Here is a 24,814-nt window from a genome sequence, read left to right on the forward strand (position 1 = left end):
TCTATTTTTTTAACTTAAATTAATTGAACTATCAAATCTCATAGAATTCAGGTAAACATGAATAATAAATTTAGAATTAACCGTTTTAAGTTAGAATTAGTTTTGTTTGTAGGAGGCATGTCAATCTTCGCAGAACCCCATCAACATGAAAAATTATATAAATTTCTATTCTGTTAATTATATTAGTTGATAAAAAAAGTAAAATAAAATAATAAAACAAATATAATATTACGAGATTATTTCAAACATCTATACAACATTTAAAGAAAATAATCCCTTTCAATTATTTTGGGTTGACTTTTTCTCTTTTCAAAAATGCCTTAAATTTTCAATACAAATAACATATGTAACAAATAGATAAGAATAAATTTAAATATTAAAAAAATGTAACAAACATGGTATGAATATATATATATATATATATATATATATATATATATATATATATATCTGTTTTTTTTCTCCCTTTATTATTTAAAAAGTGTAACAAACTAGATGAATATATTTATACTTACTTTTTCATTATCTCATTTATACCCTTAAACAATTTTTCCTATAATAAAGATTGTTGTTGATGTCATTAAAAAAAGAATTTAGATTATATTTTTTTGTTATTTTATTTTTTTTGGTCAGGATTATATTTTTTTGTTATATTGTTGGTGTTATTAAAATAGATAATCATGGTTAGTTTGGTTTGTTATAACTTGAAAGCAACAAACATTTATATTTTTAGTTTTTCCTTCATTTTTTTATATTTTTAATTTTAATCATAAATCTTTAATTTTAATCATAAATCAAACATTCATAAAAAAAACACCGTTTATAATTTTGAAAACGTTGATCCAATAAAAGAACGGAAAGACGGGCACGCGAGTATCCATATTTTCACTAGTTATATATAAAAATACGTCTACACATATTATGTAAAAAGACAAATAATATTAAATGTATGTATATAAAAATATAAAATAAATTTTATGGTATTTATCAGAGAGGGGAGTATGAACCCGGTCCCCACCCTCGCACTAGCTTTCAAGGAGAAAAAAATAAGAATCGCCAAATGAAGTGGTCTCTATATATCTCCATTTACGAATATAAGTTGACATCTCAAGATACTCTACCTTAAAAAATAACTTTACATGTCTAATTTTTTTATGTGTGTCTAAAATTAATTTTACATATCACAAAAAGGAATTCATCACATGTAGTTATTTATTATTTAAACAACCAATATTAATATATTAATCGTTAATTTGTTAGTATTTAAGTAGAGGTGAATCGAACTTGAAACCACCCTTATTATTTCACTCCTTAACTCTTACACCCCAACCATCAAACGAACTTTATAAATTATTGATATAGAATTCATCTTGTACTTAATATATGATCCCTTCGTTGGTCAATTGAAAAAGAAAAAAAAGAACACACTTGATTTGTTTTTTTCTCTCTCAGAATAAGCTTGCAACACACTCCAAAAAAATAAAATAATAACCACCTTATATCAGCCAATATGGCTTGGCAGACAAAATTAGGAACACAATCAAAATCCTATTATCTTTATCCAAACCAAGACCAAATGTAGTGAAAGCATCAACCACTTAGTGTGTGTTTAATTCAAAACAACAATCCTGTGAGACATGCATAGTGCAAGTTGCTAATCATCCTCTGATTTGTAAATTCTATGCATGCAAGAAATGGTGAAGACTGAAGATATTGTCTCAAAGGACTGTTGTTATGTATGCAAAAGTTTTAACCACTAGAGCAAAAAAAAACTTGAAATCACCACGGTTTACAAAGAAGAAATCAATAGAGAAGATGAGTGATGCAGGGAAGATGGAAAAGTAGTTAAGGATAATGACAGAGATATGGACTTGTCATCGCAATCAATTTCAACTTATTACCAGAATCAATTTCAGCTACAGTAAAACTCGGAATCCTAGTTTTGAAGTGAACTAACTTTTATTGATCTCAGTTGAGCACCATCTACAATTAATTTACAATCAGCCCTCATAAAAGGAAGATCATGAGAAACTCTGATCGAAAGCTTGCAACACATTTGAACCCAACAAAAGTTTTTGAGCAACCACACTATCCAAAACAGCCGCAGCAGATCATGAGAATCTATAAACATGACAATTTTTTCAGTATTTCTGTTGTTTCTAAACAAAGGCAGCGATGCCTTCTTCTTTTTTTTTTATTTAATAAAAATAAAAAGAAGAAAAGTTACAAATATTGGGGGGACTAGGCCAAAACCCAAAGTAAACGGTCAAGAACATAGTATCTGCGTCATTAAAAACCTTACTAGGGAAAAAAGAGCGCATAGCAAACAAAAGTTCAAACCCTAAAAAAATAAAACATCAATAGAAATGATAGTCAAAAAGTCCTAACCTATTTTGGTTAAATAAATCGGAAACACAAGGGATAAAATCCCACCAAAAGCCCATAATTCTAGGACCAAAGGGAAGCAATCTTGTCTGCACAACGATTTCCTTCTCTGAAGATGTGCAAAATAGTGAAACGCATATTCTTAGGTAACTCAACACAACTCAACTGCCTGTTTTTAACTTCAAAGGAACAAGACCATATTCTTGAAAGCAATAGTAATAATGTCCAACACAAAGGTGAAAAGCTTAACAATGTCCATTAAGCCGGATACTTTGACCAAAGAATAATCTACCTCATCCGCCTGTTTCTTAACTTCCAAGGAACATGACCATGATTCTTGAAAGCAAGAGTAATAATGTCCAACACAAAGGTGAAAAGTTTAACAATGTCCATTAAGCCGGATACTTGACCAAAGAATAATCTACCTCATCCTCCTGTTTCTTAACTTCCAAGGAACATGACAATGATTCTTGAAAGCAAGAGTAATAATGTCCAATCACAAAGGTCACAAGCTTAACAATGTCTATTAAGTCGGCTACTTGACCAGAGAATAATCTACCTCATCATGTAAATGTGGAAAACACCAATCTAACCAGTAGAAGTTTGATCTACCAGGAGTTTGAAGACTACCAGAAGCCACAATGTGTTTCCGAAGTTTGTTATCATCCACCGAATACACATGGCATTCTGCAAATAGACAGATGCAATACATAGAATTGCTCTCATATCCCCACCTGCTTGGGTTTCTCAAAGCACGGAAGTTTGTCCACGACGAATAAAAAAATGCGACATCACCCAAAGTTTCTAGCTTCTCATAATTCATGGTTGAGAAGTCTATTTTGTACACATCCAATACTTTCTCGGGTACAAAATGAACAACTAGAAGCTGCTCATCACAACTAACCAACCTAAGGCGCGAGAAAGTTACGGAGGGAGCATTGTTCAATTCTAGAAATTTTATATTTGTAGAATTTACATTGAGTATCCCTATGTCCGCTTTGTCGGTGATAAGGTGTATAGTGTTATGCAAAACTACAAAGTCCACAACATTCCATGGATTTCCCCTTATGGAATGAGTAACCCAACCAGAATCGCGAGATTGATAGACATGCAAACTGTGATGACTTGTACACGAAACTACTACAACAAACTCTTTAGAACCCTTGGCAAAAGCAAGTAAGGCACGACAGCTAGAACTAGAAAATTTACCTCGAAGCACTGAGGTATTGATCACCTTCTTTCTTCTTCTAAAAGGGTTTATAAGCAAAAGTGTATCATTATCACCGGCCATAATTAGATAACCACTAGAAGACCCGGAATAGGAATATCCCCATAAGCTACCCATCTTCAAGCGGTAAGCTCTTTGGTTTGGTATGCTATAGAAAGAATAATCATCCTTAGAATATGAAGATGTTTGGAAAATTAAAGGTGCTTGGGATGCCAGAAAATTTATGCAGTAAATTTTATGAAATTCCCTCCAGCTCTTGCATACGCCAGCAAATTGAAAGAGATCATCGAAATCTAGATTCTTGGAAATGATATCTAGCATTTCTGGAGGAAGTTGACAGTCCTGTGCTTCCATTACCATTTTTTCTCCTGTGTATCAATTCACAACAATTACATTATTAGGCGATTTCAGAAATCAGAACATAGGCTTAGTATGATAAAATAGCAATTTTAGATTGTAAATCTTAAACATAAATGATACTAGAATACTAATGAAACTAAAACCTGAAACACTATTCATAGAAGCAACATAGTGGAATTATTAAATGGTTAAAAACAATCATGGAAGCATGAATCCAAGAACTGATTAGGTGAAGACATTCAGTATTTTCTATTATAACAATCATGACATTAGCATTATAATTCTTATTAAAAAGTAAAAATAATCCTTTCAAAAATGCAACGACTACAATTACAAATAATTTTCTGTATATGATTAGGGTAAAAATAGTTTATGATTTGCTACTTTGCAGTCAAATATACTGAAAAAATCATAATTTTTATGCAGTTAGTGGCTGAATTCAGATGAAATTAAGAGTCGTAGGTTTGTGTTAACCGGAAAAAACCAGAACAAGTCAGCATAATGGCTAGGGTTTAAGACCTATTACATCAATAAAATTAATGCTAAGGAAAAGTTATCATCTACCCTTTCTCTTAATTGTTTTTTCTCATAAGAATTCCCTTAACCTAAGGTAACCCCATTCGAGACGTGTCGGACACTAAACGTGCGTGTCTCTCCCACCCAAGAATCAAACATAGGTTCGCCATGTTGTGGGTGTCTAGCTCCTTATGCTAGACTCAAGCCTCATTGGTATAATCAACCCTTTCTAATACACAAATTAAACAAGACTCCTTCAAAGCTATAAAATCTGATACTCTAACATTTCAACTTTGATTTTGAACCATTTCTTCAAAGCCTAAACCCTAAACTCTTAAAATACTATAAATCTAAGAAGAATAGATAATTATAATAAAAAGGTTGTTGAAAAAACCAAGTTTGATTCATCCACAGGACTTTCCACCAAACTCAACGTATACACAAAACAAAAGCACACATGAAAATGAACGGAAAGCGTAATACTAAGTCAATGAAAAAAGGACGTACCTTGTTGTAGTGAAATTGCAATGCAAGTTTTGACCTTGAAAGAAAATGATTAATTTGTATAAAAATTCAACGATGTTTGTCAACAATTTATAGGAGAATGAAAACCCCATTTTGGAGATGAATCGATTTTCAGCAAAAAAAAATTGCGTGAAAAATATGCACCGCACCTTGGGGTCCAAGACTCTTGCTTGAGGTACACGTCTAAAAGAGCTTGCCTCTTGGTTCACACCGGATGAAACACAAGTGTCTGATTGGGGTTTTTTTCCTCGGACTTTAGTTTACGGAAGAAATTAGGTTTTGACTAATTGTATGTATAGTGTTACTAGACTCTTGACCCACCAAGAAGAAGTTAAATAAATAAGTCGCAATAATGTAAACATATATAGTTGATAGAAGTTTTAACTTTAATCGTCAAAATACATTATGAAAGACTTCGTGATAAACAACATTTGAGGTCATGAGAGATCAAAATGTCTTTGAAGGACATGAATTCAAACACGTTCCGAGGCACATTGCTTGCATTCACCTTAGTAAATCTCGAATTTCCCATCATGTTAAGTTTGTACTTGTGTGGCAAGAGTTTGTAATTCCCCTCGTTAAATGCTACCATGACATTCTCAAGCTTATATGTTCCTCCTTCTTCAACCAAATTTTGCATCGTTGGCACCAGGTATTTACGAACAGTAGCATGGATCCGTCCTCGCTAAACAAAAATAACATGTCATTAACATAAATCAGAATATATGTAATCGTAGTGGCATATTGAATTAGTGTTCGTGGTTATACATGAAGTTTATAAAATATATCTTCTCATCAACTGAAATCATGTTCATGAAGATGATCTCGTCCGGATTTTCCTTATCACGGATCAGCCATATATGGGCCACACGTACAATCAACTTCAACAGGAGCACGCGCATTAATTGATTGGTGGTAAGTGATATTTGAAAGTTGTAAATGGCATTGACCATAGTCTTCTATTGGTAATAATTCCTATTCATTGTAGTCATACAAGCAATTACTGCATAATGCTTTGTAATGCATTATGACGTTTCCAATTCCAAAAGCTGTTAGTGTCAATCATAAATACCAATAGTTGACATTTGGCGTGGACATTAATTTACTACTGAACCATCTATTCATGACCTGAATTTTCGATTAGCAATAATAAGTAACAATTTTTCTTTTATTCAAAATGAAATATCATTAAGTTCCATAAATATTTGAAATTTGACTTGTTATATAGATGACAGTCAATTTCAAATTCGAATAGCAATAATAAGTAATAATTTTTCTTTTAATCACAATGAAATATCATTAAGTTACATGAATATCATTAAGTTCCATAAATATTTGTAAACTGTTTTATGTTGACAGTAAAGTTTTATGTTGACAGTAAAGTTTTACACGGTGCATTTTTAGAATATAACAGCTGAGCAATAAATTCACAAAACACATGCTTCAAATGCATTAATTGAGATGACTCTCTATATACTAACAATACTCCTATTTGCACAATTAATGTGACACTTCAAAAGACATGCTTGCACGTATATACTTATATTTGAAAATATTCACTACTTGTTAACGTAAATGCATATAACCTTGCACTGCTTGATTTAAAATTACATCATAAAGACAAATGGAGAGAATCAGAAAAAGTGCCATCATAATGAATAATGGAAACCGAAAAATTAACAAAAAATATATTGATCAATATTTTATTAACCATTTGATATCCTTATTTGAAATGTCCTTCATAGCATGATTTTCGTGATCTATACAATATTTTTTGCTGGAGGCTAGTTAAACCTAAAAAGTCTTATTCCATTTTGAATATGTTCCATAAAATGTTATGAAGTAACTTGTTCAAATAGATTTAGACTTGTCTATATGTAATCCGAGAATTATAATTTGTGTCTTATTAAAATTTGAATATGTTCAATTGAAATGTTATGAAGTACTCAAACGAAGAAACATCCATAAATTGTGCATTGATTTGGATAATTTGTGTCTTATGGTAATCAATAATCCATAAATTGCATTTAAACTTAAAAGTCATACGAAGAAATATTTTAAAACCATTATTTTGGCTCCATGAAGGATTATGAGGTTATGAGATCTACGGCTGAGATGTAGGGAGTAGTTGATTGAGTTGATTAACATTAATTACGTATTACGGAGGGAAAATGAGGATGGATTAGGGCTAACATGCTAGCTTGACAAGTGTAGCTTTTATAAAAAAGATTTTTTTACTGGATTGTTTTTTACTAGGGAAAAAAAAAAAAAAAAAGAGTTTAAATGCAGTTTAAGTTATAGGGTTAACTAATTTTTGGGCATAATTAAACAAGTTTTAATTTAACAGGAATTAAAACTATGTGCTGAAAATTTTTATAGGGACCAAAAACAAAATTGACTATAATTATAAAGACTAAATTTTTTTTTTTTTTTGAGAGCTATAAAGACTAAAATCTTAATTAACCGTTTTTTATGTTTATCTCGATTTTGTCCCCCACCACATTTAGGCTTATTTTATTGTTAACGAGGATTGCATTATAATATCTCATTATCCAGCTATTTTTTTGAAAGGTCATTATCCACCTTATTAATCACTTATTTTTAAATACCTTATTAATCACTTAACTTTAAATATTCTTTTATTATTTATCTTTGAACATAAAAATATAAAATAGAGTAGTTAAAATTCCAAGTTTTAAAATAAGGAGGTTAAAATCCAATTTTAGTAAAAATATAAAGGTTAAAATTGCATTTAAACCAATAAAATAAAAGCAGAGAACAAGCAAATTAAACACTCTAACAATAGGGCCGCCTAGACCATCAATAAACATCGAAGAAGACAAAGTTGGAGGGTCCAGATCTAAAACCACCAAACTCTCTTAACTCCTAACACCCAACCAAGGTAGGTCCAAAGATTTTTCATGTCCTGAACAAATAAAGAAGTGCACTCAAAAAATATGGGGCCCTAGGCATCCGCCACCCTGCCCATGCAATGCTCATGCCACCACTGCATCCAACTTAGATAATCAATAAGCAACAAAGTTGCTTTCCTAGAAGTTATGAAGCAAATCAAGATACCAATCCCTACTCAATAATTTCTTAATAAAACTGATGAAGTTGTCAAACATATGAAACACATCCAAAGGATCGTGAATCAACTAAATGACATGGAGAACGTCTGAATAGAAAACAACATGACGATGACCAACACAAATCCAAACAATGATACAAAGCAAAAATCTCAATATGGGAATGCATGAGGGGTCATTACTACCATAAAAACCACACAGAAAGAAACCCTCATGATCCCTAATAATACCACCATAATTTGTACGAAGGAGTCTACTAGGAAATATCCTTAGCCAAAAACCTGTGTATGAAGTGAATCAGTGTCTTCAAAGGCAGTCCAAACTTTACCATGTGCATGGGAAAAATTTGAGCTGAAATATCTTGTCAAGAGTCTAGACCAAGGTTATCAAAATTGGGACTTTACTTCAAGTCGAAAGGGAGTAGCAAAATCGGGACTCGTAAAATCGCAATCAAAATTGGAGGATTTTACTCATGAACTTTTGTAGAATCGATGTAGGATAGCAAAGTCGGGACTCGTAAAATCGCAATCAAAATCGAGGATTCTACCAAAACAAAAATAATGTTAAATATATGTTATAAATTGCATATAGTCATAAATGACTAAAGTTCAAAGTCCACAAAATACATACACATAAATGTTGGGGAAGTGAAGGAATGAAATTTTTTGGCCTTTCAGGTATTTATAGAATGGGTCATGGATTCAAATCGGGTCAATTTACGAACCTTGTCAAAAATTGACCCATATCAAAAAAATGAACAAAATCCTTCAAAATCCATCAAAATCTTGCGATTTTGAATGAATTTCACGATTTTGTGCAATTTTTGTAGGATTTTGCCTGTTTTTGGGACTTTGCTATGGATTTGAGTCGTTGAAGCTACACAAAGTCGCAAAAACTAGGATTTTGAGACTTAAGTTGGGTTTTTTTATAACAATAGTCTAGACTACTAATTAGTGCACTCAAACATAAACTTACTTCTCGAACACCAAATCTTCCAATGAATAATGAGAAATGATAAGTGAACACAAAAAAACAAACACATAAAAGACACCGTATTGGAATACGTATTACATGGGTGGTTTTTTTTTTGTGATTTTCATTAAAGTTAATGGGCATAATTGACTTATCACATCTCTTCTTTCTTGATTGTTTCTCGTCTGTCCTCAGTCCTCACTTACTAACATCCCACCATGGCACCATCTCATTTCTCTCTTTGAAGACGCCACTGACCGGAAAATAACGCAGGTGGTCGAGAGACCCAGTGACGGTGGAGACGGTTGTCGATGTTGGCGGTTGGTCATGGGTGAGAAGTGACGTGTGCGATGGAAATGGATCTCACCGACGACGAGAGAGATCTCACCGACAAGTTTGACGTCGGTGCTTGTGGTTGGTTTCCATTGAGATAACGTCGGTCCGATTGGTCGTCGTGAACGGCGATGGAGTGATGTCATGAGTGTGTGTGTGTGTGTGTGTGTGTGTGTGTGTGTGTGAGAGAGAGAGAGAGAGAGAGAGAGAGAGAGAGAGAGAGAGAGAGAGAGAGAGAGAGAGAGAAGGGTTGTCATGGTGGTGAGAGAAGTCACATGAGAGTGAAAGAGAAAGAAGGAAAAGGGGAAGGGAAGAAAGAGAAAGAAAAAAAAAACAAAAAAAAAGTAGATATACGATGGTGTCTAAAATGTGGCTATTATTTTGTGTCTAGTTATCATATCTGATGAATAATTGCTACAAAAACACAATGCTATCATATCTGATGAATAATTGCTACAAAAACACAATGTCTATCAAAAGTATTCAACCAGTCCTTAAGCTCGCCACGTGAGACAAACGCTGATGCCAAACATCTAAGGCACACCCAGAAAATAACAAGCCATGCAAAATATCTATGATCATTATAAACAGGAAAAACATCTGATCAAAGTAATCAAGTATATCTTTGAAATTCAAGATAAAGGAAAATACAATTGAAATGATTTTATTTAGTTTGATCTCACCTCATCACGACTTATATATCATATATATTCTCACTCCAATCATTCATGCATGCATAACAGTTATACAAAATATAAGAGACATAATTATTACCTTCTAACACTACGACTCTCTCAAGACAATGAGAGAATCTAATCTAATCCTGAAAACGACCTTGCTTCTCCAAGCTAGACTTCAAGGACTATTCTAATGACATGAATCATATTTCTTCCTTGTATTCTAATTACATTACATATAACAGGAACTCGTTTTACATACGAGGGAGTGGATGAGAAGATAATGTACATATATAATTCAAGAGAGAGGCGCGACACGCATACCGTATTTCAAAATCCCAGCAAATAAAATAACAAGACTAAGGCCAAAATCATTCACAAAATAATAACAAACACATTATTATTATTATTATTATTATTATTATTATTATTATTATTATTATTATTATTATTATTATTATTCGACAATTGATCACACTACGCAGAGAGTTACCCGGAGGTTCCCCTGCGCGGTCATTTCGACAATTTGACAATCCGACTCATGGTTTCGTAATTGGCTCTGATACCACTGAAGTAAATAGTTATCATTATAGGCAACGGAAATTAAATTTTTTGATCTCCTTTCCTTGGATCATTACGAATTTGACATGATCAGTGATAGAATTGTTACCTCTCGAAGTATAGAAAAGGATTTCGATCACAACAAAGCAACATAGCAAAGCTACTACTCATCCACATGAACAGTTCTCCTCTGGTTCCCGGTGCTAGCCATGCGATCAAAACTAAGGTTTGATTTTCGCCTTTAGGGTCTCTCAAAACTTGTAACTTCGACTTCAGCACAAGGATCCATTTACATAACTACTTGTGTGTTCTGCAAGTCAAGTAATCACTAATGGGCTTCTATAAGCCCACTAACCCATCAGCCTTCGCTAACTAATTAACGTCATTTGCTAAATGCACCCCATCTTATAAGTCTTACTTAAATTTCTGCTTTTGATCGTTCTATTGTGTGTGACACTATAGGTTCTTGTAACATTGGCATTAATATTAAATCTTATATTTAATATTAGAAACTAATGAGCAGCATCTAGCAACACATCACTGCTACCCAAGTGACAAGAAAGTCAAGTGATATGACGAAACTTTTTCCATGATAATGTTCATGCGTATAGTTACTCCTTTGTCCTCATATTTATATCGAACACAAGACATAGCTTGTGTCATCCTTGTATAGCTCAATATTTATATTTCTTGATTCCGAAATATACTCAGTAGCGAATAAGTTCAATATTCATCAAGAGACCTAAAGATAAATCTCATGTTATGAAGGAGGGATAAATAACATCTAGAAAACTCATGTCCCTCAGCATGATTCATCAAATTCCTATAAACCAACGTTATAGTTATCTTTTTACAGATAAGGTTTGAATGGAAATAAAGCACTTGAGTCCACATCTAGGGATCATAATGGTTTCAGGTCTAAGAGTGGTATACATCATTATTATTTTGAGAATATCTTATGATATTTTCATAACATACTATGTAGTATTCTCACGGTGTGTCAATCCAGTATAAATATTACTCCTAATATTGACACATACGTATAGACTTAATATCTCATATTCATGAGCAATGAGATGTGGTCATCAGTCTACATGCATAATAGTCTCTACGATTTATTATTATCCGGACTTATATTAAAGCTTGAATACATCTAGAGACCTAAAGATAAATCTCATGTTATGAAGGAGGGATAAATAACATCTAGAAAACTCATGTCCCTCAGCATGATTCATCAAATTCCTATAAACCAACGTTATAGTTATCTTTTTACAGATAAGGTTTGAATGGAAATAAAGCACTTGAGTCCACATCTAGGGATCATAATGGTTTCAGGTCTAAGAGTGGTATACATCATTATTATTTTGAGAATATCTTATGATATTTTCATAACATACTATGTAGTATTCTCACGGTGTGTCAATCCAGTATAAATATTACTCCTAATATTGACACATACGTATAGACTTAATATCTCATATTCATGAGCAATGAGATGTGGTCATCAGTCTACATGCATAATAGTCTCTACGATTTATTATTATCCGGACTTATATTAAAGCTTGAATACATATACTTTTAAGAATTGTTTTCTTTTCTTTCTGTTAAGGTAACCTAATGATTAAGTCACATTTAATGTTCCATTACATGAACTATCTATTTTAGAGATTTTATTAATCTTACAACAAACATAATAAAGAATGTCATATATATTTTATTTAATAATAAAAGTCATGATACATAGCATAAATTTAACATAAAATATTGACCTCTAAGATTTACACTGACATTTTCGCCATCACCAAGGAAAAAAAAAGAATAGTTCCATAAAAAATATGAAACATGATTGATGTGAATGAGAACGTTGACTAAATTATGCGATGACACTTTTTAACTACACATTGTTTATGGTCTTATGATATGATATAAGAAAAAATATATTGATATTTCAATATGCATTAACATGTTTTCACACCAATGGTGCATTATTTTCTGGATAACTTTACCATGGCCCAAAAAAGTAATGAAAGGTCAATTGAAAGAGTATTCATTTATTATAATTAGGGTTAATTAAGTTTTTGGTCCCTATAAATATTCACAGCTTTGTTTTTAATCTCTATAAAATAAAATGACATTTTCTAGTCCATGTGACATTTTCCTTAAGCATTTTAGGGACTAAAAATGCTGATGGAAAAATTTTATAGGGACTAAAAATGTTGATGGAAAATTTTATAGGGATTAAAAAGTGGATTTTATTTTGTAGGGTTTAAAAACAAAATTCTGAATATTTATAGAGACCATTTACTTAATTAACCCTTATAATTATAAAATTTATTATATGATCTCTTTTAAGTGGGTTAATGGGACAAACACAACACATTAATATATTAGAATAATATAACATTTTTATGACAACATGTTTTCTACACTATAAATTAAATCTTATTTTTTAGGTGTGAGGAGGGAAAAATATGGCGGCAACACGAAAGTTTATTTATGTTTTGAGTCTCTTTCTTTCCATATTTTTTTCACCAAAATAACTGATGGTAAGTTATCAATTTTCACCCTTCTCAAATTTCATTCATTATTTCATTGTTTGTAACCAAAATTTTATCATGTTTCAATAACAATGTTCCATTCTCTTTTTTCTTTGTAGCTTGTAAAACAGACAAAGATTGTCCAGAATCAAAATACAGATATATATTCAAGTGTCGTAGTGGTGAGTGTGTTAAAATTAAAATATAAAAATGTCAAACTAAGAAGAATTGTGTTCGCAAAAGAATTGTACAATAATTATATGTACCCAATAATTGTATTTTTTTTCTTCGAATTTCATGGACCTTATAATTATGACAATGTACTCTAAAATGATGGCCATGACATACATAAAGAGTTTTATTTATAATTTTTTCTTATCTCATAAATTTGGAGTATCACCATGACATGCATGCAATCTAGACATATCGCACCTTTTCACAAATGTTGTTTATGTCAGTAGATAAACTCAAATAAATTAATCTAAATAGTCCCAATATGATAAATCCTTAGCAAATAAGAAACAAACAAGCTGCAAACAATACCAAGAAAAATCACATAAATTACAGAAATCCATGCCAAGCAAAAGAAACCTACGAGAAATATAGAAGTAATACACAATCACCAAACTAGAAAATCTGAAAAACATGGTGATATAAATGAAAAAATTGAACGAAATTTAGAAACCTAACGTCCAATACATCACACTACAATCTCAATCGCAAGTGTATTTTTAACCCTAAACAGAGAGAGAGTTACCAGAAGAGGGGAAGACAAAAGCGGTGAGAATCGAACTCGAAAAAATTAGTATTTAACTAGAGGTGAGAATCGAACTCGAAATCACCCTTATTATTTCACTCCTTAACTCTTACACCCTAACCATCAAACGAACTTTATAAATTATTGGTCTAGATGATCTAAATTATTGATATAGAATTCATCTTGTACTTTAACATATGATCCCTTCCTTGGTTATTTGAAAGAAAAAAAAGAACACACTTGATTTGTTTTTTCTCTCTCAGAAGAAGCTTGCAACACACTCCAAAAAATAATATAACAATCTTATATCAGCCAACATGGCTCGGGAAACAAAATTAGGAACACAATCAAAATCCTGTTATCTTATAACCATCAACCACTTGTGTGTTTTTTTCAAAACCACAATCCTGTGAGAGCATCCTCTGATTTGCAAATTCTATGTATGCAAGAAATGGTGAAGACTGAAGATATTGTCTCACGGGATTGTTGTTATGTATGCAAAAAATTTAAACCACTAGAGCAAAGAAAAACTTAAAATCATGACGGTTTACAAAGCAGAAATCAGGCTAGTGGCATTCTAAGCTAGATATATTTGAAGGGGGGCTGTGACAATGTTGAATGCTATGCATTAGATTCAAGAGATAGGGTTGGAGAGTTACTTTTGCTATTTACTCACAGATTTTATGTAATGCAATTTATGCAAATTATGATGGAGTTTCTGAGTTTAGCACATATCAGTTGCTAGAATTAAGCGCATTCTATCCTTACATTGTAACTTTGTGGTAAAGTTTGTTCGGAGGCAAGAGAACACGACTGCTCATTCTTTAGCATGAGTGGCTTTTTCTTATGCTAGTCCCCAAGTTTTCAATTATGCTCCCCACTGTATTGCTTCATTTTTGCTTTCTGAAATAAGATAAGTTTCTTTGATTTAAAAAAAATATAATTGCAAAATATATGTTCACTCATCCATTTTTCCTATCATATCTTATATTATGAAATGTTCACTATTAGATGAAACTAATATGATTTTGCTAGTGAAAACATAACCAAGGGTCACCTTATATTAATTAAATCATTATTAAAGGAATTTTTTTTAATTGTTTTTTGTGATAATTTGAATATAAGGATGTTCTTATGTTTTGTATTGGATGTCCTGGGTAAACTTTTGTATCTGTTATTTATAAATCCTATAAGCTTTGGAAAACAGACCAATAAAGTTGAAATTTTGTTTTTATTTTTGAACCAGCAAATTAATTAAAAACCAAGCTTGTACAAGCGGCGCAAAGACCGGCAGCAGAAAGACAAAACAGACTCCAAAACCCCCTGGGAGGCACAGAACTGCAGCAGAGCGGCCCCTGCCACCACAGACCGCAAACCAGACCTCGCACTCCAGAAACCGTTAAGGTACAGACCGCTGAACAGCAGCAGCCCAACACGATTCATATAAGAGTGAGGGTGAAACCTTTAGCCTACTCAAAGACCAACTCCAAGACAACGAAAGTTGAAATGAATTAAAAAATGATGATGAAAGTAAGGCTGTATAGACACTATTTGATGTTACCACTAGGCTGTATATACACTACTCAACCAGAGAATAATCAACTTCATCATGTTGTTGCTCCCTGAATATACTTCACAAGCCATAGTTTCACAGTTAATATAATACACACAGGTTTCATATCCCAACTTGAGGGTTTCTCAGTGCATAGCATTTGTGACGGGAATAAAATAATGAAAGGTCACCCAATTTTCTAGCTTGACATAACTGATCGTTGAAAGAAGGATTTAAAGGATATCTACCCGAAAGAAACAATTACTATAAGTGTAAAATAATTTGACAGCAATCTTGGTCCCATCTGATTGGGCAACTTATTTGACGTGGCACGCTGACTGGAAAAATTAATTTTTTTTTTAAAATTCATCTCACATTTTTTTAATAATTAAAATCAAAATAACGAAATTTGGAGATAACACTCAGATTTCTCTTCTTCCTCCCTCTCTCTATCGATTTTACTTTCTTCCTCCATGGTTTATAGAACATATGAGATAAACAAAAAACTCACCAAGTTCATAAGTCATATTCTTCTAAATCACATAATCTGAGCAAAGATAATGAAACTATAGAAACTATGAAAAGTTTTTCCAGTCAAATAAGAAAAGTTTTTCATAATTTCAATAATTAGAGTGCATATGATTTTTATTCATCTATCTAATAATATCACAGAAAATCGCAAGACAAGGAAATATTTGCAAACATTACTATAATCTAAGAAAGAATCTTTTCTTAAACAGAAGTCAACCACTTAACCACAATGAAAAACAATTCTGGTGTTTCTGAAGCTTCTCATTGAGTGTCAAGGATTCTTGATGATTTCTAATCCATGTTTCTATCATATAATGGTAACTACGAAGCAAAATCACATACTCTCATAACATACATGACATTAATGGTTATATAGTTTTGGCATAGGAGTAAAATAATGCTTCAAAATAAAACTACAACAATTACAAACAACTTTTAGATTGCAAAGATAATTGTAGTTTATATCATTTTCAAATCATCAAAGTACCAATAAAATTCAAAATGATGGATAGGGTTTAGGACAAACATGCATATAATTTCACCTTAAAATTTCAGAAAGAATATCTACATTTCATAGCAAACCAGAGATATTTTGCACGACATTGTAGTAACCTTTTATTTGACAAAAAAAGAATCCTACAATCTATGGTTGTCACCCCCATGTTGAAAATATTGGCTCCAAATCAAAAATATATATGATGGTTGTCACCCTCAATTTCACGTTAACATGTTTCTTGTATAGTAGAATAAACCCGTGGAGACTATCTATATTGGTTGTAATATCCCCTGATGGATGGATGAAGCTTAAGAGTTACGATACTTGCAAGGGAGGCTTGTTTCTTAATTTATAATGAAACACGGACACAGACACAACATAAACATTGTCATGTAGACACCGATTAAGTTTTGAGAAAATTATATAAATCAATGTAAATACATATCTTGGTGTCAGACATGTTCTGATACGGAGACATGATAACTACTACTACTACTACAAGCAATGTCGTGTGGATTAATTTCAGTGTGTGTTGTTCTATTAGGTGATATGGAACAAGAGAGGTACTTTTTCAGTACTAAAGAAGCCAAGTATTCAAATGGGAACCGATCTAAGAGAGTTACAAACTCTGGTTACTGGAAGGCAACTAGTTTGGACAAACAAATCATGAATTTGAAGACTCGTGAAGTTGTTGGTATGAAGAAAACTCTTGTTTTCTACAGAGGTAAACCACCTCATGGTTCAAGAACTGATTGGATCATGCAAGAATATCGCCTCAATTCCTCTCACTCCAACCCCTTGGTCAGTCTTTCTTTCTTCCTCTCTTTCTATGAATTTGTAATTAAGAGTTTAGTCTTGTAATATTAATATGAATGAATTGGGTTTTGCTGAATGAAAATTGGGTTCTATGTCGCATATTTCTGAAGAGGAGAGGTGAGGTGAGGTAAAGAAGAAGAACTCAGCTTCAAGTTCAAAAGTGGTAGTTTTCTATGATTTCTTCACATAGAAGAAGAACAATATTGATGCATCATCCTCCTCAATCACAGATGAATTGGATGAACATGAAAACGAAGACAGCAGTAACTCACTCCCATCCTCTTTTGGAAATGTTTTCTATGCTTAATCCCATCCTCTTTTGGATTAATATAAAGGAAGGGGAGATTGGATTAAGCATTTCCAAAAGAGGAAGGGAGTGAGTTACTGATGTCTTCATTTTCATGTTCATCCCATTCATTTGTGATTTAGGAGGAGGATGCATCAGTATTGTTCTTCTTCTCTGCGAAGAAATCATAGAAAACAACCACTTTTGAACTTGAAGTTGAGTTCTTCCTCTTCACCTCACTTCTCCCCTTCAAAAATATGCGACACATAACCCAATTTTCATTCTGCAAAACCCAATTCATTTATATTAATATTACAAGACTAAACTCTTAATTACAAATTCATAGAAAGAAAGTAATAAAGAAAGAGTAACCAAGGGGTTGGAGTGAGAGGAAGTGAGGCGATATTCATGCATGATCCAATCAGTTCTTGAACCATGAGGTGGTTTGCCTCTGTAGAAAACAAGAGTTTTCTTCATACCAACAACTTCACGAGTCTTCGAATTCATGATTTGTTTGTCCAAACCAGTTTCCTTCCAATAACCAGATTTTCTAGCTCTGTTAGATCAGTTCCCATTTGGATACTTGGCTTCTTTAGTACTGAAAAAGTACCTCTCTTGTTCCATATCACCTAATAGAACAACACACACTCAAATTAATCCCCACGACATTGCTTGTAGTAGTAGTAGTTATCATGTCTCTGTACCAGAACATGTCTGACACCAACACATGTATTTACATTGATTTATATAATTTTCTCAAAACTTAATCGGTGTCGACATGATAATGTCTATGTTATGTATGGTGTCCGTGTTTCATTATAAAATAAGAAAAAAGAAAAGAAAAGGGAGATGGACGGATGTGGAGGCTTGTTTTGTAACTGTAAAGGGAGATGGATGAAAGATTACATTAGGAAACTTTAAGCTTCTGACACTTTTCATACCAAAATCTGGGGCATGTACCTTGGTTTTGATAGGAGAGAACTTCTTATCTCGTTGTAGAAAGTGACTCTAAAATTCTCTTATACATGGTCGCATATACAAGTTTAGTGGGATGGTTCCTACTTTGGTGCGGCACATTCGCGTCTTTTGGCATTGGACTGACATTTTCACTTTTGTCCTAATATAAGGGAAAGAAAACCAAAGTGCTGATTGGTTACCTAATTTATTGCCTTCTTTATATTCCTTTAGTTGTACTAATGTTGAGGCTCCTCCTAATGAGCTTTATAGACTTCTTTTTACAATATGCCCGGGGACTGCATGCGTAATAATGTCCATTTAGTTTGCCCTCTTTTGTACCAAAAATAATAAAGAATAAACTGATGGCAAGCATAACATGGACCCTAAAAATATGTAATATTTCATAGATTAAGGTTTAACTCAACCCCACAAAACTAGTTTATAAGGTGACAAATGCCTAATAATTATAAGCATTACTTAGGCCTTATTTCTAGGCTATTTCGTAATAAACACACCTTATCACACCCAACATAATGAAGGCATTGGAGGTTGCCATGAAGGAAGCCCAAAGTAGTTGCAATTATAGTTACTAGTGGAAGGGTGCAATTAAGCGACTTTCTAACATTACCCCTCACGTACACGGCTTTGCACCTAGAGCTTGGAAGGTTTGGGCGATCCAACAAAAGATCTATGATAAGCATTTATAGTATCTTAGATATGGGACCTGGAATATAACTCAACCCCACAAAATTTAATTGAAAGGAGAAAGCCAAATGAACATTACCTAGGCTATGTCTTTAGGCGATTTGAGACTCAATCCCTAGCTAACACCCAATCTAAAACAATGAAGATTTTGAAGAGTACAATGGTTGCAAGCCAAAATTGCTGACATTAATTTGGCTTTCCAACATAAGTAAATTTCCTTATACCCAACAATCATGTAATTGTTTGAATTTCAACAAAGGAAAACATTTGGGATACGATAAGTCGTCTATTTTATAACCTACAAGTCATGGTTCAGCTGCAAATTTAACATTGAGACACAATTTATATTTTTTTAAACTTCAATCAAACTGCAGAAACAATCTCATGAAACAATCTAGGAAAACTATAAGTGAATATTTCCGTGCTTCAATTTTAAAAAAATATACATACAAAATATGAAATGCACGAACATACATCATAAAAATTAGCAAAATTAAAAGACGAAGTATATAAGTATATGAAACCATACTTGATGATGATATACACAAGCCATTGGAAATATTAGATCGCTTTGAATCATCTTCCTCGCTCCCTTGCTCTGAAATCTTTGCGGGCATCTTGTCAACTTGCATCTTTGTGTGCTATAATATTGAGCTGAAACCCTTAGATCTAGGTAGACAATCCTAGATAAAAGCGAAGAGTGTGCGCCCCAAAAAGGGGATAACAAGATCTCGGGTACTAAAATTGTTGAAATCGCAAAGGATATATTGTATAAGAACGGATGAGAGATTGTAATAAAAAGCATAAAAAATTCAATGTAAGAATGGGGAGATTAAATGTGTCTTTTAATGTATATTCAAGTAGTAGTTGATTTCATTGTAACAAACAAAAACACATGTTAAAAAAAACCAGAGAACATGTGATGAATGAAAGGATTTAGGGTTGAAAACGGCTTATACAAAGAGAAAATGGAAATGAGAAGAGAGAAAAGGGTTAGGGTTGTGCAAAAAACCCAAGTTACCCCTTCAATGTGTTCAAATCTTAAGGGCAAAATCGTGATTTTATACGAGTTGGAATCAGAACTGGAGCACACGAACCAGGAACCCGCTCTCCCACCTGGAGCAGTAGTGAACTATAAGTGGGATTGGATTGGTATTCACGTTAAGGTTTTTCACTAATATATGTTGCTCCTCTCGGACCACGAAGAGATTGACTACTTAGCCTTATATACAGAGAAACATATACATACTTTTGTAAAATGATACGAAAAGCACGTCAAAACATGTTCCTCATTGGTCAACTCATCCCTAAATAAAGATGATTTAAAAATTAGAAACAAAACTGAATTTATTTAATTTGAAAGAAAAATAGTTAATGTTGTTGTACCAAATCTAGTGTAAATCACATATCACGTAAAATAGTGGTTTGATCAAACTCAACTTTGCAAAAATGTTATAGGTTGTAGCGTCGTTGTTTGATAACATTTTGCATTAAATATCATATCATAAAAAAATTGTAATTTGTCAAATTCCGAATCACCGACCAAATCTCACTCAGTTTTTTTTTTTTTTATAAAACAAACGATATTCATTCATTCAAATTGATAGAGTACATCGATAATGTAAATTCGCTAAAAACAAAAAAGGATGAATCTGTAAACAGACTCACAACATCCATGTTAATAGCATAAAACAACAAAGTACAATTGCTTACACATATGACTATATTTAAATCACCGGAACAACCGGATCTGCAACGTCTCCGGATCTGAAATGTGGATGGAGCCAAAGTCATTGATTGGATTTGCACTGGATCGAAGCTAATCTGACAACCTGAACCGATCAAATACCTGAGAGAAAATAGAAAAACATATAACGTCGCACAAAGACGACGAACAAACCAACGTCGCACGAAGACGACAAAATCACAAAATAAAAAACGAAATAGATATGAAAATCACTTATTTCAATAAAAGGGAAAGAGAAAAACGAGTTAGAGGGATGATTTTGGATCAAAAATTGACCCTAAATCACCCACCCCTCTTTGGTGGATGAAGGAGAAAAAACTAAGGTTTCGGTGACAGCTCGCAAGAGAGAGAAAGGGAAAAGAAAAAAAATCTCACTCAGTTTTTGTTACTTTAATTTGAACTCTAAATATTAATTAATTAAATTTTATAATTTGAACATAACAAATAAATCCGTGAAAAAGGGACATACGTGAATTTAGATCACATAATATGGGACGGAGGGAGTATACTATAACATAATGCTCAGTAAAAGTCGATTATTCCAAGATTGGCAACCACCGAAAGTGAATATTGGTCTTAATTATTTATGGAATGGTTCCAAACTTCCAATCCAAATGCACAATAGCTGATCTCCCTTATGAAATAATTATTTCTTAATTATTTTGCCATTTCAATTGTTTAATTTATGACATTAGAAAAAGACTTTGGCATTAAAAAATTGTGAAAATGTATTGGTGAATGAAAATCTATTACAGTATATTATTTGAAGTTTACATGTAAATCATAAGCATGTTTGGCAAACACAAATAGGATCATGTTTCAGGCAATAAAATTCAAGGGCATATATGAAGGGAATTTCTATAAAAACATACAGGCTCATATGAACTTGAGATAGAGACTTCTAGTTCTAACCTTTGTATCAACGAAATGACATTGAGAACAAGAGGATGATGGATTTACCAACAAATTTGAACAAGGAAAAATAATTGAAAACTAAAAACATAAGCACTTTAGATTTCTGACCTTCAATTACATCAATAAATAACATGGAGATGAGGGTGAATAAACAAACAAATCTTTAAAGGAAAAGACTGGCATTCAACATAAACACTTTGAGATTCTAATGTTGTCATCAACGAAATGGCATAGTCATCATGATGTTGAATTAACCACAAAACTTATCAATACTATAAAAAATGCAGCGTATTGCTTACACTAGCAACTTAACCCACGGGGTTGACTTAGTGGTGAAGACTTGGGATGTAAGAGTGTGCTTCTCTCGAATTTCCAATATGCTATTAATTTATGTGTTGGATCGGTCCATACAAAGTTTTTCTCTGACTTCTTTTGAGCTCCTGGATTAGTGAACGGTGGGATTGCCCCTGAGTTAGTTGTCCTCAGACTGAATACCAAAATTTTATGCATATAGATCAGAGTAAACTTAATGCAACCATCAACTTGATCCCATGTAAAATGAGATTGATTCATTGTACCAAAAAAGAAAAAAATAGAGAGATTGATTCAATGAGGACTATCCACAATCACAATAATGCATATAACAAAATATAGAGAAGTTAAAGTTTAGCCTTGTACAAATAATGAGATGGAAAATATCATCTTTGAATTGAATCGAGAAGGAAAATATGACAAAAACACAATGAAAGTTCGATCAATTATGTTAGTGTTCCTTCCTTTCATTGTGTCAAATGAACTCTCATTATAACTGACCGGTGTTTTTTTTTTTGGGAAAAAATCAATATTTATTATTTAAATTGATAGAGTATATATCAAATTTGAACATGTGCAAGCTCATTCTATTTCTTTCAACAAAGAGACCTTTGGCAACATTTTCAAAAATAACCTCTGATCTTATTCTTTTTAAGAGAAGCTTACAACATGAGTATACCAAAATTTTGTCTCAGGAGAAGATGATATAGTTACATGAATACCAAGTTCTTCCACACTCAAGTTGCTATTAGAAGGTGAAGGAATAAAATTTATGATCTTATGGTGAACAACACTTAGCTTGCTATACAGATGCTAGTATGCTCAAAGGGAAACCTCTTTTTTATTCATGTTGGGAAATGCCTGCATAATTTCCCTCCTCCGTGAACTTAAAATAGGCACTAGCGGAAACGTGAAATATAAGCGTAATGACACAGAGAATTTTAGCGTGGAAAACCTTCTCAATGTGAGAAAAGGAAAAACCACGGGACCCTTGGGCCTCTTAAAACTTCCACTATAATGATAATGGGAATACAACAACTTCACCTTTAGGTGGATCTCACTACAATATATCTCTTAATTTGTAAGGAACACTCTCACAAATTGGCTCACTATTTCTCTCACAAGAAAACTCTCTATGAGGATGACTTTTCTCTTGAGCAAGGCTCTCTTTCTCTCTTGCTCTTTGTTGTTCTTCTATTGTGGTGTGTTGTGAATGCTTGCTCATGGTCCTATTTATAGGAGAAGCAAGCCAAAGTTGCCTTACATGCATGAAGACATTTGTCATTTGCCTTTCATGCAAACACCAAGTGTCCCTTGCAATGCATGCACGCACCACACCAAATGTCCCTTGCATGCACCACAACACATGTCACTCATACACTACACCATGTGTACACCATGCATCTTGCTACTTGTCATCACATGCAACCTTCCATTTTGTCAAATGTATGTTGGACATGTGGCAATGGCTGGACCCCACAATTCATAGATCTCTTTTAATCTAATGATATTCTCTCGGAGTTTGCAGCTGCAAACCATTCCTTCCATAGGGACTATTAGTCCCTCTGGAAGGAATGGTGGACTATCTTGCAAAATCAGCTCCTCGTGTCTGTTTCGTCGGAAGAGGTAAAAGGTGCTATTTTCTCTATGCGTTCGTTCAAGGCCCCAGGTCCTCACGGTTTTCAACCAACATTTCAAAACTTATTAAGACATTAGAATGTTTAATAAGTGCTATTTTATCTAAACCTATTTCCATTGATAATATTGATCCTACTCTTGCCGAGTCTTGCGGATTTTAGACCAATTAGAATGTGCAACATTTTTCACAAGACTAATTCTAAGGTGCTTATCTAGCGTATCAAACCTTGCATAGATTAGTTCATTGACCCTCTTCAGAGCTCTTTATTCCTAACAGAGATACTTTTTACACTGCAATTATTGCACAAGAAGAATGTAAGAAAGGCCTTTTAATGTTTAAAGTTTACTTCAAGAAAGCTTATGATAGAGTGCATTGATATTTTCTAAGGATGACTCTTTCAGAATTTGGTTTCCCTTCTATTATTATAAATCTTATCATGTGTTGCATTTCCTATTCTTCTCTATCTCTTAAGTGGAAGGAATATTGAAAACCTTGATATCTTCAAACAGGGCCGGCCCCGAGGGGCGCAAGCAGCTCTAGCGAGCCGAGCCTCCAAAATTTGGGGGCCTAAATATTATTTTTTAAAAATATAATACATGTAATTATTTAATATATACGATTGGCGTAACAAATAAATTAGTCAAACTGAAATGGCCAAGCGGTAGCAGCATGAATTGGTGGTATCCAAGTTCTGGGTTCGACACTCTGATTGTAGGTGTTTTTTAAATTAGTACTTTTTTTTCCTTTTTTACTCTTTAATTAACCCAGGATCCGTTTTTCTTTAATTAATTTTTCTTTTTTAATTAATTATTTTTAGTATGAGAGGCCTTTTTGGTTTGGACATAATTTATTGTGGATTTGAGGCTCCTCAATCTTCTCTCCAATTCAACCAAATTGTCCTTAATATATTGGATTATA

At 32.9% G+C, this 24,814-nt stretch overlaps 2 protein-coding genes and 1 pseudogene across 2 annotated transcripts; 1 reads left to right on the top strand and 2 right to left on the bottom strand.

Moving 5' to 3' along the window:
* Window positions 1–2,072: 2,072 nt before the first annotated feature.
* On the bottom strand, window positions 2,073–5,104 carry LOC120576882 (uncharacterized). The gene is made up of 2 exons (XM_039827478.1): window positions 4,997–5,104; window positions 2,073–3,981 (listed from the first exon to the last, which is right to left on the bottom strand). The coding sequence occupies exon 2, from the start codon at window positions 3,971–3,973 to the stop codon at window positions 2,921–2,923; it is 1,053 nt and encodes a 350-aa protein (XP_039683412.1). The 5' UTR covers window positions 3,974–3,981; window positions 4,997–5,104; the 3' UTR covers window positions 2,073–2,920.
* Window positions 5,105–17,023: 11,919 nt separating this feature from the next.
* On the top strand, window positions 17,024–17,642 carry LOC11412156 (NAC domain-containing protein 83-like; annotated as a pseudogene).
* A 118-nt stretch (window positions 17,643–17,760) lies between these two features.
* Window positions 17,761–19,915, bottom strand: LOC11405985 (NAC domain-containing protein 83). Its single transcript, XM_003623330.4, is given in 3 exon segments — window positions 17,761–17,904; window positions 17,994–18,268; window positions 19,813–19,915. Coding segments are annotated over 3 exon segments (522 nt in total).
* Window positions 19,916–24,814: the final 4,899 nt, after the last annotated feature.

Source organism: Medicago truncatula, chromosome 7 (assembly GCF_003473485.1).
Source record: "Medicago truncatula cultivar Jemalong A17 chromosome 7, MtrunA17r5.0-ANR, whole genome shotgun sequence".
Classification (NCBI taxonomy): Eukaryota; Viridiplantae; Streptophyta; class Magnoliopsida; order Fabales; family Fabaceae; genus Medicago; species Medicago truncatula.